Here is a 17,707-nt window from a genome sequence, read left to right on the forward strand (position 1 = left end):
TGCTGTGATTCGCATTTTGGAGATACTCTAGCTCTGTAGTAGCTATAGTTTTTCTTCCAGCAATATTACTTGGGGTCTGTCTATAAGGCAATATATGTTGCAAGTCTTATCCAAGGCTCTCCTACATTTGGTTTCCATGTGGATTTCCAGCATCAGTGCTGACTGTCTGTATGTGTGTGTATATATACTCGCTTTGCATTTCACCGTTGAGACAGATAGCCAAAGAACTGTGGCAGCTTTTCACGCTTTTTCACTTGTGTCTTTTAATAGCCTGTATCTAGGAAGGAAGATTAGATAAAATACTCTTAAGTATTCCAAACTGACCCCAGGCCTTGTCACAGCAAGGGGCCCCCACCAAAAAAGAGCTTTTCTTTCATTTCTCTTTCCTTGCTTGACTCAGCAGGGAGACAGAGTCCTGGAAGCTGTGAGAATTTTTAAACGGCCCATATCCTGCTCTCACTTAGAATGATTAGAAACCATAATAATCCTACTGCACTGTAGGATTACTGTACTGTAATAATTCACAGGGTGTATTTTCTCCATTTCCATCTTCAAATGCTATGTTTTTATCTTCAGCACCTTGTGCAGTAGGTTCTTGCCTTGCTTTGTCGTGTTTATATCCCTTCCCACGTATCTAACACAAAGCCCTGGGTTCTCCGTATAGACCTCACCAGAATTTTCCACTCATGTACTTACCTCTTAAATGCATCTTGCCTTGTAGGGGACATATGACATATGTTTGAGACACGCTATGCCATTTACTGCAGGCAAGTATGTTGGCAAGGGCTAACACGTGGATCACAGAGCCATGACACAGCATAAAGATCATTCCAGAAGGCAAGCAAAGTAGAAGTTCAAAGACAGCTTGACCCCTACTCCTGTTAATCTGTTCTAAATGGCTTATGGTTGTCCTGCAGGATTAGGCTGTGAGCACAGCTGTGCCAATCTATTCTACAATCTTATAACATCAGCAATTTTCCATATTATCCAAGTGCCTTCCCGTAGCACAAGGGTGGCCAACCTGTGGCATGTGCATCACAAGTGGCATGGGCAGCTTGTGGATGTGGCACATGGCAGAACAGGAAAGGACAGGTAGCATAGTAGTGGATGGGGCAGGGAACAGAAGGCAAGGCAGGAAGCAGAGTGCAGGTCCCCCACGGCCATAAATGATGTGACTACTGGCACACACAGTCCATTTCTTTATCCAGGGTCAAACAGTTTGCAGGAAGATTGCTGGACTCCACCCTGTGAAGGCTGAGATGCACTGGTTTCAATCTAGTCTTGTGAACCTGCCAGTTTTTCTCTACTGTCAACATGAGCCAGATCTTACTCTCCAACATGCACGTATTTACAACATTACTCCTAGCTGCCTCAACCATGAGTGGATTAGCTGTATCCTCTATTACGGGATTAAATTGCATAAAGAAACCTATTCAGAAGTTACTTGTCAGACCGTGATGCAACACATTGAATGTTTACTTGACAATGCCCCTTTCCCTCTTGCCCAAATTATGGGATCTCACAAGGTTTTGTAACTCCTTTATACGAGCAATGTAACATGACAGGTCAGCGATGCTATGACATACTAGTGTAACCACAATAGCCCAACAATGACTCCTGCTAGCACATCTGAAATTTAATCAATTCTTTTGCTTCAAAAGATGAAATTTAAGGAACACTTAAGATTCATCAAAAGATCATTAGTTCTGTAGCAGGCCAGAAGGAACCAATGGGTTTGGAATGATTTACTTTCAGCTTGGACAGGAGCCTCTTTCTCTATTTTGTTCCTTTCAAACATTTCCTCAGATCAAAATCCTGTACTGAGGAAGCCTTTTAACTAAAGGCTTGAGCAACAGAGACATGCAGAGGAGTATGAAGCTTTATTGTACGCAGATTCTTCCCAGTGTACAGGTATAGCTTTCATCTTGGAACATACATAGAGGGTATGGATTCCTTCCAGTTGCTGATTATTCTCTCCATTAAATGGAGAGCACAGGAGTGCTATCAAGAGTCAAAGAAAGGTGACACTTGTAAAGGTCATTTCCGGTCAAAATAGCCCATTGTGAGCTTATAAACCATTATGTACCTGCTGGCTTACATCTCTGCAGTTACTGTAGATAAAGTCACAAATCAACATTGCCAAACTGGAAACAGAACAATTACTGTTAACCCCGTCCATTATATTAACAGCAGCATACATAGGGCCCGTAACACCATCCAAAATGATCATTAGGGTAATAGTGGTGAAATGTTGTTTTTGTTACAAGGGACGGCCACCATCTCTCTCCCCCCCAAGCAAACCCCTTGTCCCTGACTCCAAGACAATTAAGGTTTGGAAAAAGAGTCTAAATGAATTTGCATATGGAGCCCATTAGATTAAAGACATGAGACTCATAAATCCCACAGCCCAAAACAATGAAGTAGAAATCTCAAAATCCTTTGAACCTATGGAGCTTGGACATAGTGAGTCACTACTCAGCCTTCAGGAAGGCCATGCTCTTGGGCCAAGAGCTTAATACACAATGCAAGAAGCATGTTGCAAGTTGGAATCCATTGCTCTTAAGTTCTTTCAGACAGAAAGAGTTTGTTTGAAACAAACATTTGAAGACAGAATCAGGTGTAACAAGAGTCCAGTGAACCTTCTTCTTTGGAGAGCAGAGAGACTGCGAGGAAAGAAGCCATCCGTGCCTAGGTTAACCAACACCTCCTTACGTGATGTCTTTCTGCCGTGGGGGCCGGTGAATGTTCCTCACTACACACTTCACCATCCACTCGATCCCCTCATTCACTCCTTTGCTAAGGAAACACAAGACAAAGGCACAGTCATGGTTCATACCATCTGCTGCGGGTACTTTAGTTTCTTTCTCCTCCCTGAAGTCCTTCTTTTGGATTACGTTGTTTTCCTACGATCTGAGTAATGGGTTCCAACTGTTAAGTGTCAGATTTCAAACATTCCATTATTCAGTTTCCAGGTACTTTCACAGTTTAGTCTCTGTCCTAGCTCAGACTCAATACTGTCAATATGAAAGTCTTGCAACAAAACATCAAACAAACTACTTGATGTTCAGCTGGTTTGTGGTATTGCTACAAACCTTAAAGCTAGCTCTATTTCCAGGGCTGCAAATCTTCCAGGTGTTATTTTTGTCCAGTTCAAAGTGACTCAAAAAATTAATAAGCTGATATGACCACAGAGTAACCTCAACGTTGCTTGTTTCATTTTCATTATTTCAAACCTTAGATCCAAAGGAAAACTCAGGGGTGGGGGCAGGAGAATTGCACACAGACAAACTCAGGGTGTTTGTACAGGTCAGTGAATCAGAAAATGAGTTTCATACTGCTGTTTCTGCTCCGTGCGAAACCTAGACATTGAGTCTTTGTTCACCTGCTTACTGGAACTTGCTTTTCTTTTCAGTAATTACACTTGTAGTTTTTTTACCGTTTGAGAAGATTGTTCTCCTGCTCTCTGTAATATTACTGCAGTAGGCTTGCACAGCTTTGATGCTTTAACAACTAACATAGGACATTCACCAGCCTGGATTTGGTGATTTAGGCACATTAATCTATTCTAACTTGATATAATAACATTTTACACTTATATAGGGTAGTACTTTTAATTTAGAGAACTTCAAATGCTTTATAAAACAGTAGGTAAATATTCTAACATCCTAATGTTCTTAGGGTAGATGAAGGCACTTCAAATGACATAAGTGACTTGCAGCCTGAAATGGGATCCACTGTCCTGTCTCCTAGCCTGTTGTAACCATTTTACAACAAACATCTTAGTTGTCTGTGTATCAGTGAGCCAGTGTTTCTCTCAAAGTTATAAGTAACGAAGTTTATTTCCTACCTGTAAAATCCAGAATGGTACCAAGACAACATCGCCTTCTCTGACCATGGACACCCATCTACCTTGTCTTCCTAGTTTCACAAAGGCAATCACTTTTCCATGTGATTTTCTGGGGAAGTAATGGCTTGTAGCAAAGTTAACCTGCGTGGCTGCCATCACTATGCTGGGGAACTAGATCGTGGTTTTCAAGTGTGGTTTTGCAGAACCCTGGGGTTCCACGACAGGTCATCAGGGGTTCTGCAAAGAGACTGGGGGTCATGGCAGAGCAGGTGGGGAAGCAGTGACCCACCATTGCTAGACCAAGTTGCCTGGCTCCATGTCAGTTTTCAGGATAAGATCATAAGAACTGCCATTTACTGGGTCAGACCACAGGTCAATCTTGACCAGTATTTGGTGTCACACAGTGGCAGAAAATGGGTGCTGAAAGGAAGACTGGACTGAGTATGACCAGGGAAGGGGCTAGGGATAGGGGTTCCGCAGTAGACGGCAGCCCTGACAGGGTTCCGTGACTTTAGGAAGTTTGAAAACCACTGCCCTAGACAATAAATTAGCTGCACAACCCCGAGTCTCAAGATTATATTGTTCTGTGCAAAACTGTGCAGCGGGCAGGGCACCCTCAGTAGCCTGCATGCTAGAATTTCCACCTGCAGTTTTCATCAGTGCAGATGAACAATGCTAGGGCACTGAGAGACAAGACAGGGTAGGGTGACACTTTAGAGACTGAGTGGTTCAGAAAGACATGAGCTTTCATAAGAGACAGCCTACTTCACTAGATACTATGAATGGCAGCAAGAGGAAAACATGTTTTCCTTTGATGGTTCTTTCCTGCAAGTCATATAATGCCCCTCCAAGTGCCCTATGCATGCTTTTTTTATTCAAGTGACAGTCGCCTCCTTGCTGTGGCATTTCACCAGGCCACCCAAGCCTCCCACCCCTCCTAGACTTACCCAGTGAGAGCTGAGCAGGCCTGAGTCAAGCAGTCTCTTTTTCCAATTTTGTTAATGCAGTCACTAAAAGCAGTCTTGATGTCGGGGATCGACAGACACGTCTGCAAGAGAAACCATAACAAAAAATCTGCCTACTGCAGCACAAGATGGCTCTCCCCCATCCAACCTGCAGCCCCCACACATCCCTGGCACAACTTCCTGCACAGTCTTGCCTTTCAAGTGAACTTTAAGTGACTGTGAGAATGTTTAAGCAACTGCGTTAGTTCCAGACATCCCCATGCCCTCCAGCAACCTTGCTGTTCTTGCAGGCATGGAACTCGTGATGCAAAACGCATCATGTCAATCTGCACAGTGGCTTCAAGACAAGACAACATTCTGGACTGCAGGTCTGCACACTTCTGGGATCCCCTTCCCACACCATCCCACCCCACCTGCATGCAAAAGCCAGCCTTTTCCCATTCACACAAACATGTTTATTTCCAAAAAATGTCTCTGGCAGGTTCCTGAGCCAGTTCCAGTTCCTGCCAGAATCTCCATTGCTGTAGCAGACAGATCTCCAGGGCAGGTATGCCACGTTCTCCTTTGTTTGCACAACACTGAATGTAGCAGCTGCGCTCATGTTTGAAAGTTGCTCACAGGTGTTTTCACTTGGGCTTCTCTCAGGTGATATGGCCTCCCCAAATATTTAAGTCTTCATGGCACAGCGCTGTTGTTGGAGGGCTCTTGGTTCTGGAATTTGCTTCCCCTCTAGGTCTGACAGAGCCTGACATTGCAATGGGCTTCACTGCAACCAGCTGCTTGTTTTTGCTTTGGCTGGAGACATATGGAACACACCACCATGCTCTCTGGGGCATGGTGACACTGATGCAAATGCCTCAACTTCTGACCTGCAAATGAACTGCCCATGCATCCCGATGAGCAAGATTTAAAAACAAACAAACAAACAAACCTGCCAGACTAAGCTGTTTTGGATGGTCATGGCCAAGGTCACACTAAAGAACTCCAGCCCTTCTTCCTCACTGGTGGCTTGAATTTACTATAAATCTCTTGTGCCCTAAGGACTTCTCTAAATACTGTTACCATCAATGTGCAGTGGTACTAATCAGACACTGACATCATAATCTTTGGAATGCATTACAGCACCAGGAAAGGATAGATGTAAATTTTTCCTTCTGGCTTTTCAAAGCAGTACCCTGCATACCATTAGAAAGGCATAATCTCATTTTGTACTTTAGTCTACATCTTTCTTCAGAAACTTGGAGCCCATTTCTGCATGTTCTCCAGAAACCAGTAATGGCACGGTAGAAATGAATGATCTAAACAGACTGGAAGTGTAGCCAAAACAAGTTAAAGTAAGTATGATTATTAGTCAAGAGACTATGTAAAGCAGAGGTCTCTCATTTCAATATCGTATTTCTAAACTAGGGCAGGAAGGAACAATGTGCAGGAAATGTGGACTAAACACAGGATTGGGAGCCAGAAACTCACTAATCTGTTTTGACCTTGCTGCTCTCTCAACAGTCCCAGACAAGTGTTTAATTTTCATCTGGACACTGCCCAGTTTCTCTCTCTGCAAGCACAGTTTGAACCTGCAGTTAGTTACAGGCTGAAAACTACTTTCTAGGCAAGGAAGCATTTTACTGAGTGAGCAAGTCAGGTCAACTTTTTGCCTAAGGAGAAAGGTTTTGATTCCACAATTAACTTCAGGAGAGTCCAGGGGTAATGTTCACAGGTGCAGCTTATTCATGCAAAGAGGAAATGTGCTTTCTACAAGTGTGGGCCTTATTTAGGTTGCTCAGATGCAAGCCAGAGACATGACAGTTGCTATCTATTGCAGAACAGCATGTTGCAAACTTAATCCAGGTAAGTACTATGAAGATTACAGGACGGTAACTGAGGACTGTTGTCCAGTGCTCATTCAAGTGAGGAATTATTAGCAGTGGTTTGAGATTCTCTAGCCATCTCAGCTAATGCTTCTGAATCTGGAGTTGTCGTCCTGCCCTCTACAATCCTCTCTCACACCTGAGTGAAGGCTGCTAGCCATGCAGCTTCTTGACTGTGTTCTCTTGTGACCTAAGCTGAACTTCCAAACTCCAACAGCAAAAAGACTGAGTGTACTAACCCACTACCCTATTTAATATGTACATAATGCAATCTTAAATAACACTCTGCTGCTTTAAACAAAAGCAAAGCCTGCCATTTGAAAATGCAACATACATATCAATTGACAGGCTAAACAGAGAATAGTTAGTAGTCTAAATCAAACACCAACTTCAGTGGCAGTTAGACATGGCCCTGGGGAGAGTCCAGACTCATGCTGGGGGATCTGGAAGGTGGAAGAGACATGATGGCAATACTAATATAGATGTCTAGAGGTTTCCTTTCAGCTACTCTACTCCTCTCTAGTACCATGGCCAAAAAGAAGGGAAGAGCTAGATGACTGCTGACTTAAATTTGGGACAAGGCAAGCTACACCAGCAGTGAAAAGACAACTTCCATACTACCTATCCCTGCCAGCAGTTACTGATGCATTTACTGTGGTATTACAGGTTTTTCTAAGTGCAATAATGGCAGTGCTGAGCTGTTGCCAAGTCAAATGAAGCACTGAAAGGGAAAGGACAATATCACCTGCCACCAGTTTTCACATTACAGCAAGCCACTGACTCCCTTGGTGATAACATCTGATAGAACTTCTCAGAATCTCTCAAATTCTAAAAATGATGAGAAACAACAGGACAGTGTTAGGAGGCTCTGCATTGCACATAGAGCTCTAGGAAAGAAAAACTACACAAGAAATTCTACCACCAGGATTAGTATTTTGGGGTGTCGAAGAGACCTGCTGAAGCCATATGGCTCCTCTGCACATGATCATAGACACATACTCCTGCTATTTCAATTGCTCAGAATGCAGAATCTCTCCCAACAGGTGGGAACCAGTGCTTAAGTGAATATCGGCTCTTGCTTGTCCCCTGCATTCTCTCTTTGTAATCTTTTCCAGGTCTCTAGCATGAATACAAATTGCCAGCCTGCATATCATCACAACTCCTATCCCACATCATCACCGCACTTGGCAACAGCCACAAACTTAAGCCAAGGGCCTATCAATCTTAACTATACCAAATGTTCATTCCCAACAAGCCAGGAAAGTATGCTACTGGCAATGGTTGTCATGACAAGGCATGGATGTCATGTAATAGTCAGAGTTTTCAAGTTCTCATTCTCAGCATTCAGGGAGGTTTTTAATCTTGGAAACAATTCTTGTAAAACAAGATTTTGGTTGCACAAGAGTCTTGGAGAGAAAGTAGGGTGAGCAGCCAAAGCATCTCCTCTCCCCCTTGGACTTCAATTACAGAGTCGAGACACAGTTACTTCCAGTCTCTTCCACACCCCAAAATACTAATACTTGGAACCCAGGTGCTGGTGGTATGCTGAGACTAGTCAAACAAGAGATTGCCTGCATCTCTGCCCCAGGATTGGTGTGGACCTGTGTGTATAAACAAAGCAAGTTGCACTTGTAATATATTATACCCAGACTCTGCATCACCCACCTCCTCCATTAGAGAAGCCTACCTGCAATGTCCCAATGTATGCTACTGCTTGGCAGAAGGGCAATGCAATATCAGCCCTGCTATTGTAAAGAATTCTCTCATTCAACTTCTTTGGAAAGAACAGGTCTTCTGTAGCTACCATACATGCCAGTGTCACACCAAACAACTAAGATGTAGACAAGACTTGTCCCCTTACCCAAGAAGTACAATGGATGAACCATCAGCCCCGTTTATGACAGACTGACTACAAGCTAGAAAGTAAACTGTTGTTCTTATGACACCAAAGCATTTCCCTCCAACTTGATGGCTTTAGTTGGTTTCACCCGAGACAGAGAAAGCTAGATGAGAAATGAAGACCAACCAACTACACTGTTGCTCACTGTTTCAAAAGCATTATAGTACCAGGGGACAAGTGCAGCCATGTGTTTGGACGCTTGCCTATCTCACAAACGTAGCCAGTACACACTCTTCTGTTCTGAGATAGGGAAGGCCAGGGTCAGTCTCCTCCACCCTGCACTGCCCACACCTCTGAGAAGGATGCTGAGTGAGTACTACTCACTTTCCAGAAGAATGGGAGCAATAAGCTTGGAGAGGGCTCTGCCCATAAGTTACAACAGTAGCATGACATACTGTAGTCATTGCTACAGTCTGGATCTCCTTTAATTCTATTTTAATCACTTCCCTTTCTCATTTCCTCTGAGAAAACTTTTGTAAATTCCATAGAAGTGTCCAGTTACCTCAGTTTCCAAATCAGACCAGGAAGTGTTTTACTTTTGGTGAAATATACCAACTACGCTATGAAGCCACTTTGCCTGGATGAGGAATCTGCTTTAAGGATCATTACATGTCATCTTCAGAGCTGCGGGGGGAGGGGGGGCAGCAGGCTACAGGCAACTGTGCACATATGCACAGATAGAGTGGATGGGTCAATACCAATAGCATGTTGATTTGGAGGCAATCCACTTTAGCTAGAACAATTCTTGTCCCCAGCCCAGCCTTCCAAAGAGGCCATGAACTTGGGTCCTCAAAAGACGATAGAAAAGATTGATTACAAAAAGACTAGGCTTCCCAGCCAGGCACATGTGTCTAATTTCAGGATTTAGAAGAAAACATCAACATTGTTGACAGGATTTTCCCCCACTGTTATAAAATACATTTATAACTGCGTTTTGTTCCTTAACTAAAACCATACCAACTCAGAACAAAACTATGGAAACCGAAATGATGGAAACCAGTACATAATAGCAGACCATTATAGTAATAAAACCCACACAGTCTAGAAAGGTCATCTCTCCAAGATGTTTCAGAGCAAAGTCACACAACCTGGGAAACTACATATTCAGTAAAAATACAATGTCCGGTGTGTCTCACCATTCACATCCTAGTGTATAAAATTATTTTAAAGGGGAGGATGTACTTAAAATAACAGGGTTTTAAATACAGGAACTGTCCTGGATTATCATAGGAAACGAAAAGTAATATTTCCCAATATCTGCATCACTGGCAGCTAAGACCCCTGAACTCCAGCAACGCACTGCTACCCACCCATACATTTCCCACCCCTACACTGAAGGCCTTTCAGGGAAGACAGCTTAGGGCTTGCCAAAGTTTCTAAAAAAGAAAGTCTTGGACTATCTTGGCACACAAGGTTCCTTGGGTGAATTTGATATCTTTTATTAGACCAACCCAAATAGTTGGAGAATAGTTATTAAGCAAGCTTTCGGGTTCAAAAACCCTTCATCAGGCTAAGGAAGTTTCAGCAGTTGGTGTGTTAGTCCTAGAAAAATTAAATAAAATGCAGTCCCAGAAACCACATCTTCCTGGATTTCCGCAACAGTCTATTTGATATGTGCTATCCTTTGAAAGCTCTCAGTTTTTCCACTATCTATTAGTGGTATTCCAAAATGTCTCATGTTTAGCATGAAACATTCTCTCCACAATTGTTCCCTATTAAATTACTGTCAATTTTCTGGTTCGGCCGTTTTAGCTTTTTATTGTTTCACTTAAAGCACATAAAGTTACACTGAAAATAAAGTGTAAATGCATATTTTACAGGTTTCAGTGGAATAAACAATAGTCAAATAAAATCTCACCCCTCCAACCATTAGGAATTCCCACTCAAAAAAAAAAACAACCTGTCATAACTTTGTGGAAGAAACAGCTCCATCACCATATTTAATTTAATTCTGAATATTCTCCTGATCAGGATATAGTCTCAATAGGCATGGTAAAAGCATTGTTTGCTGTTCTGTCATGTGTTTCACTTTCCATTTGCATTTTGTAGCCTGTGTGCTAATATGTCAAACATTTGAAAATGTTGAACACTGCTGTTCTTAGTAGCATCCAATGGAATGATTTAGGATGTGTTGCTATCACATTTACTCAAGATAAACACATTGGCTGCTAATGGAAGAATTCTTGATGCTGCGCCAAAAATTTCCTCGTATACTTTACGTATTCCAGGCCTTACAACAGTCTTGATTGGGCAAGTTATACTTGGGACATTTACTAACTTGTTTAGAAACACAATAACCTCAAGACCTACGTCAGCTGTTTGCCACTCCTGAAGCATTTTGTTCAAATGTTCAAACATACAATCATTACCAAAGCCTGAATCAGCTTTTAATAAACAAAGCCTGGTAAGTTTAGAATCCTGACCGTCTCAGATCTTTATGTTCTGTCCCAGCAGGAGAGATCACCTGAGATGTCCTTTTTTTTTTTCTTTTTTTACAGTCTGTATATTCGTATGTTTGCAGACACAGCATAATCAATATAGGAGTCCCACTGATCAGATAAGAGTCTGCTGGAGGAAATACAGTGGAAAACCTTAAAAAGCCTGAATCTTTGAGTTCTTAGAGGTTTGATCAAGACACTTCAGGTGTGTTAAGCTGTGTAACTGTGTAAATACAGAGCTGCTCCAGTCAGGATCTTTGTCAAGTCCTTATGCAAGTTCCATGGACCCAAAGAACTAAGCTCTCTGGGTTAGTGCCGTAGCCCCTCTGCGGTATCCAGCAAGTCATTCTGAGTTTGTAGATTGGAAGCCTGTTCCAAATCCTTTTTTCCGGTCTTGTGTAGAAACACCTGTTCAATCACTTTACACTGAGCCTCCCTGGATGCCAGAAGTGCTAGTGTCTGTGGCATGTCAGGGAACAAGGGAACAGTTCCTGGAACCGGTGTGTGGAGTGGCTGTCAGTGGATAAATGCAAGAGTAAAAAGATAGAAATGGACTGTGGTTGGAAACAGTGGGTAGGTGGGGGCACTGCTTTTTGGAACAGAAGGCACTGACAATAGCTAGAAGTAGGTTATCTGAACTGACAGACCAATGGCTTCAGAGTTGAAATGAGATGCCTAATGTGAAAGTATCTGGCTCCCTCTAGAGAAGAAATAGTAGAAATGCAACTGCTAGAGTTCCGGGTTGACTGCACGTGAAAGGCAAGGATAACGGAAGAAATGGGAGATCAGAAATCACCCCTTCGCATTTCCTCTTCATGTTCCACCTCAGCAGGACAGATCACTGAGGCACCTTCATTTGTGGTCCCTAGATTGGTCGCCCAAACAATATCCACAGCTTGATCCACAGCTTGATATTAAATAAATAGGTACATCAATTATTCTAAATATCCTAGAGGGAGGGGGTTGAAATTATGAATCCAAGACAGATAAACTGTAGTTTGCCATTCACTGCTTGTTTGTGAAGAGCTGTAGAACACAGACTGTTTCACTGGGCAGGGTTAGTTCAGTAAAAAGGGAGTAGGACTTTTTCTTCATATGATTTATTGTGATGGTATAAGAACAGCATAAACATGTATATGGCCAGCAAAAACAAAGCTGTGCATTAATATAAAAAGACCCAGAATAAATTGCATCAAGTTACAATAACAAAGCCACATAATTCTGTTGTGGCACATAAGAGCCACTGCAGAGATGGAAATATTTGCTGTAGATTCGTTTGTGCCTCTGCAGCAATTATTTTTAGCAGCAGGAAAGGACTCCCACTACTAAACAGAAACCAGCAAGAGTATGAAAATAAATTTAGCTTGAATGTACAACCCACCTTTTTAAAGCTACAACAGTAGGCAAGAGATTTGTTTGTTTCTAATCTAATTTGGAAAAAAAAACACACTCCTGATCTTACCTCTACATCCTGTTTGTTAGCCAGTACTAGAATAGGAACACCTTCGAGAACTTCACTAGTAATCATCTTCTCTGTAAAGCATAAAAATAGATGAGAGAAGTCTAGATCTCACACCCGCAGCATCATCCAAATGTTTAAATTACAATGGCTGATCTAAGAGGGAGCAAAAAGCCACCATGCATCACTATTTCACTGGCTCAAACCCTGCCGGATTCAAGTTGTTCATCAGCTTCTACCTTTGACCATTTTATGCAGGTATGGTAATCTCTGGTTATTTTGCTACTACAAGAGGAATGCAAACAATGGCAAATAATAATGGTGGGAAATTAGAACAAAGATTACTCAAATCCAGAGTGGTGAATTATTCAGTGTTTATTGTACCAACTAGATAACTCAATAGCTGGTCACAAGAAATCTGCTACATACGCAACTAGGGACCAAAATGTTGAATCAGAATTAAAACAAAAGCCCAAAAGGAGATGCAGGACCATTATAGGCAACTACAACTAGAGACAAAGTCATGTCTTTAGGTCACCTACCCACTTGACCCCAAGGACTTTTCAAACTTTATACTTGAGCAAGTACATGCAGCACACAAGGTGAATTGACAGGGCTAGCCAACTGGGAGCCCACGAGCTTCATCCAGCCTGTGGGTTCCCACTCGACCACCACTCCCTCCATTATTTCTGTTGACACAGCAGGTCTTTGGAGGACAGCAGCATGGCAAAAGGCCCTATAAGCTTGTTGCCTATGCAGCATGGGGTAGGGGAGATTGTGCTGCCACTTGGTAGTGGCAAGGGAGTGAGCTCATGAGGCAGTGATGGGGGTGGGGTTGCCCAAATAGCAATGGTGGTACCAGGAGAGGAGGGAAAGCAGGCTCGTGCTGCTTGCGCAGTGGGGAAGGGAGGGGGAACCCTATCTGAGCAGCAGGGGTTCTGGAAACCTACATAGGGCATGGCCCCTGCAGCATGCTGCCTGCGCAATGTGTAGCCCAGGGCTCATGATCAGTGTGGCATGTGGACCCTGGCAACCCTGAAGCTAGAGCCTGGAGGTACAGATGCATGGTGATACAGGTAACAGAGCTGCAGAAACAAACTTGACTGAAATAATAGTTAAATTCCATAACATACATAGCCAACATCAGTAACAGAAACACAAAACCCAGAAAACATACTCACCAAAAGCTCTTTTAGATTCTGACAGTCTCTCCTCATCCGTGGAATCGATAATATAGATGACCCCATGGGATTCAGCATAGTACTGAAATCATAGTAGAGGTCAACGTCTAATGCTTAGAGCAGTTTGCTTCTCTTCCTATTTTTTACGTGAATTCTGTAAAGTTTCTGATACACATGGAAAAGTCTGACTGAGATCAAACCACTAGTGTCAGGCATGTTGTGAACAGTTTCGCAGATCTCTGTGGACAGAGTTGGTAACTGTTCCTCTATCCCAATGATTCACTATTTGCCATAGTGGGCCACGCTTGCAGCTTTCAATGTGGCACGTGGACTGCTCCCACACAACTTACTTCCTGTGTATCCATTTAACAAGATGTCACATGGGCCGCAGCAGTGTGCTGATTGGGCCGCATGAGGCCTGTGGGTGGAGAACCACTGCTCTATCCAGACAGGTAAGATACGTTATTAGCTCTTCCTGATAACTAGAATTCAGCAGCAATCTCAGTCTGTAAGTCTCCTTATTATTCCATTGCCAAAGACCCTTGTAACCAGAGTCTGGCAGGGGCGTTCAATTGCTTGGCTGTTTTCTGATTTGCGCACTTGGGCTACACAGATGCATGGAATTCCTTTAAAGTGTCAGAAAAGAAACCTAAGCAGTGACCTCCCTGACACCATCTTTAACAGTCGCAGCCAGGATGCAGTGGCTTTTAAAGTCTAGGGCAATACATGCTAATCAAGCTGTTTGTTAAATATCAGCGTGGAGCAGGCAGGGATACATTTACTATCAGACAAGTACAACCAACAGTACTAGTGGCTCAGGTGGCCGTTTCCTCCATTTGTTATAAAAAGATGCTAATTCTGTTACCTGCTCTCCCCTGAGGGCTGAGAGACTTGATCAATTAGGGTTGTAAAGCGCTGTGAAAGGCTTAAGTAATGCTATTGATCTCTCAAACAGATTAATTGCACAGGGATCAGTGCTATATATCAGGGTTCACCAAGAACCCTGTAGAGTCACCTCGTTTCCCCGCAACTCTAAAGAAACACAGAACCCTGGAATATAAAAGTTACTTCCTCTACCTTGTCCCAGAGAGACTGCAACTCGTCCTGCCCTCCAAGATCCCAGAACATTAGCCGGACTTTGCCCACATCAATAGTGCCAACTAGAGGAGGGAAAGCAACAAAAATATTCAATGAATACTTTGATCATCCTCTAAAGCAGCTTAACATATGCACACAAAATGAAAGGACAAATGAAAAGTTCATCTAGAAAAAAAAATGACACTCTATTTCATCGGTATTTCTCAACATGATAGCCACAACTAACATTAGTATAATTTCACCTTTCTATAAAGTAAATAAAAACAGTCAGTGAAGCTATGCCAGTTTAAATGAGATCTGAATCAGGTCTACTAATTTCAGTGGAGCTGTAGGACTGAATTGGCTTAGGTATGGTAAAACATGACATTCGTTCCTTCAGATTCAGCAAGTTTTTGCCATCTGCTCTTAAAAGAATGCATGAAGAACTGGGAGGTGATGGAAGTATCTCTGTTAACACGCACTATTTTCACTGTGTAACCTTTTCCTAAATACTTCAAGAAAAGATCAATTTCATGCAACTTTGCAGGAAGGGAAAAAGAGCCTCCAAACCAATTCACTTACTGTTTAAGCCTACAGTAGTCGTAATTTTGGATAAGCTCATCCCCTTGTAGTTCCTGTTAAATCGGATTTTAGTTTGCTCAAGGAAGGTCTGAAAGGATAAAGAAAAACTAGTTACTGTCACGTACTTTATTGGTAAGGGTGATTCTATCCAGATCTGCCTTCCCCCTACTAGAAACCATCAGGATTCTCCATGAAATCTTAGAATACAGGCAGTCCTTAGACTTACGACACAACTGGTTCCTGAAAACCACATCTTAAGTCAAAACGTTGCAACTCGGAACCGATTTTCCCATAGGAAGCGATGTTATAAATGGGGGATTCGTTCCTAAACCAAGTCCCAATACCCTATTTTCACCAAAAATACCCCAGAATTTTGTACTTGATCAATTATAGATGAGTAATATAGCTACATTGATGTATTTATATTGTAAATAACAATCCTATTGATTTGGAAGGACTACTTTGAGGAGCCTTTGCTGGACGTTTTGAAGGGCTCTTGGCTGGAGTCTTCTCAGCAGTCCTGGCTGCAGGTTTTTCTGGAGTCTCGTCTGCTTTCTTAAAGAAAGTGTCCAAGGAAGTTTGGACAGATGTTCTCCAGGAGGGTGGGTGACGCAGCAAACTGGTTTGCTGGCGTGGCTTGGCATCAGATCAAGTGTTGTAAAGTCGAAACCGTCAGAAAGTTGAAACAGCGTGTCAATTTATAAACGTAAGTGCGGTTCGTTGCAACTAGAAACGCTGTAAGTTGAGGACGGCCTGTATAATACTTGCCTTGTTTTCCCTGTCATACCACAGAACCCCACACGCGTTCCCAGGTGATTATGTGCTTATCAAAGCCTCTGCGTGAGTCTGTCTGAAGGCTTACTGCACTAAAATTGGGGGGGGGGGGGGGGGGAATCCATCCTTGACGTTACATCACTGAAGTAACACCAAGGAAGAAACTTGCCTGTACTCCACCTTTGCAGGGGAGGAAAAAGTGGAACTGCACGTGCCATCTAGACAGAGAGAGAAATGAAAAGCACGTACCGTTTTACCAGCATTGTCCAACCCCAGGATCAAGACGCAGTATTCATCTCTCTGGAATATGTACTTATAAAGTCCAGACAGCAGCGTATACATCCTGCTCCTGCAATAAAAAAACAACAAGTCAGATCCTGCCGTACGGTTTTATCTGCTGTTGGTTAATCATACAGGGTTTTCATTCCCGTTCTTAGCAAAGGGAGCGAGCTGGGTTGAAGGCCAAGCGAGACAAAGCGTTGGCTGGGACGATGTGGACGAGGCTGGTCCTGCTTGGAGCAGGGGATGGAGCAAGACTGAGCAACGCGAGCTCAAGCAGTCTCGCTTCTCATGTATTTGGCACCTACGACCGAGGGCCGACCAGCTCTCGCCTGCACCCCGAAAGCGGCCGGCTTTTCACCCGCACCGTGCTGAATCGTTTGAAAATCTTGCCACGTATTTGACCGCCTGAACAGCAGCGGAGCAGTCCCACGCGTACGCAAACCCCTCCACATCCTGGGCTGCCCGTTGCCACGCCAACGCCGGTAACCGCTGCGGGGTCCCTCTCGCCGTGCGCATCAAGGCGCGGCAGGCGATCCGCGCGCGGCTCCGCCGGCGCCCGGCTGCAAGTCGTGGACAACGAGGGCTTCGGGCCAGCCCCGACTGCATCGCCCCAGGCCCGGCTTCATCTACCCGGGTCTTAACCCCATTGTCCGCCCAGTGCCGTTACGCTGAGAAAAACGACCCCCAAAAATGCGTCTTTGTGACGCCTGAAGACGAACGATCGTTATTTCTGCACAAACGCACGCGCTCCGTATGAATCGTAACCGCGGAGCCCGAGATGGGCTTCTTTTTGTCATAATGGAGTGAAAAGGTCCAGATTTTTTTGGTGGTTTTTTTTCCTTATTTCCAGGTATGGTGCGGAGCTGAGGCCTAACCCCGGCGCGGAGCCCCCCGCCCCTCTGGGTCGCTCGCCCGGGGCTGCCCACCCTCCTCGTGGGGCAGTTTCTCCTCATGTCCCGCCCCTTGCCCAGGCACCTGCCGCCAGCGAGAAGCGGCGCCCGCAGCTACGAGGCTCCCGGCGTCGGAGCACAGAAGCCGGCTGCTCACGGCCTCCCCCCGCTGGACCCTTGGAAGCCGGGACAGCGAATGCGCTGGGAGGGGGGGGGGGGGAGGCCCCGACTCCCCTCAGAGCAGGCCCTCCAGTCTCGCCTCACCTCAGCGAAGCCCCGGAGGGGAAGCAACAACCTCCCCGCGGGGCGCGCTGGGAGCTGTAGTCCGCCCGCGGAAAGCGCCCCGGCGGGCACAGCGGGAGCGGGTAGGCGAGCGGACTACAACTCCCGGCGTGCTTCGCGCGCGCAGCTCTTCTTCCCCCTCCTCACCCACCTCACCTCAGGCGC

At 44.2% G+C, this 17,707-nt stretch overlaps 1 protein-coding gene across 4 annotated transcripts; it reads right to left on the reverse strand.

The window, feature by feature from the left end:
• Nucleotides 1-1,527: 1,527 nt before the first annotated feature.
• On the reverse strand, nt 1,528-17,603 carry ARFRP1 (ADP ribosylation factor related protein 1). 4 transcript variants are annotated; one of them, XM_014609670.3, is made up of 8 exons: nt 17,525-17,603; nt 16,338-16,437; nt 15,315-15,402; nt 14,733-14,815; nt 13,656-13,737; nt 12,478-12,548; nt 4,795-4,895; nt 1,528-2,796 (listed from the first exon to the last, which is right to left on the reverse strand). In XM_014609670.3, the coding sequence occupies exons 2-8, from the start codon at nt 16,428-16,430 to the stop codon at nt 2,709-2,711; spliced, it is 606 nt and encodes a 201-aa protein (XP_014465156.1). In that variant the 5' UTR covers nt 16,431-16,437; nt 17,525-17,603; the 3' UTR covers nt 1,528-2,708. The 4 variants fall into 4 exon arrangements, with proteins under 4 accessions (XP_014465156.1, XP_014465154.1, XP_059569157.1 ...); XM_014609668.3 differs by lacking the exon at nt 17,525-17,603 and adding an exon at nt 17,346-17,481; XM_059713174.1 differs by lacking the exon at nt 17,525-17,603 and having other exon boundaries at nt 2,721-2,928.
• Nucleotides 17,604-17,707: the final 104 nt, after the last annotated feature.

This window comes from Alligator mississippiensis, chromosome 9 (assembly GCF_030867095.1).
Source record: "Alligator mississippiensis isolate rAllMis1 chromosome 9, rAllMis1, whole genome shotgun sequence".
Lineage (NCBI taxonomy): Eukaryota > Metazoa > Chordata > Crocodylia > Alligatoridae > Alligator > Alligator mississippiensis.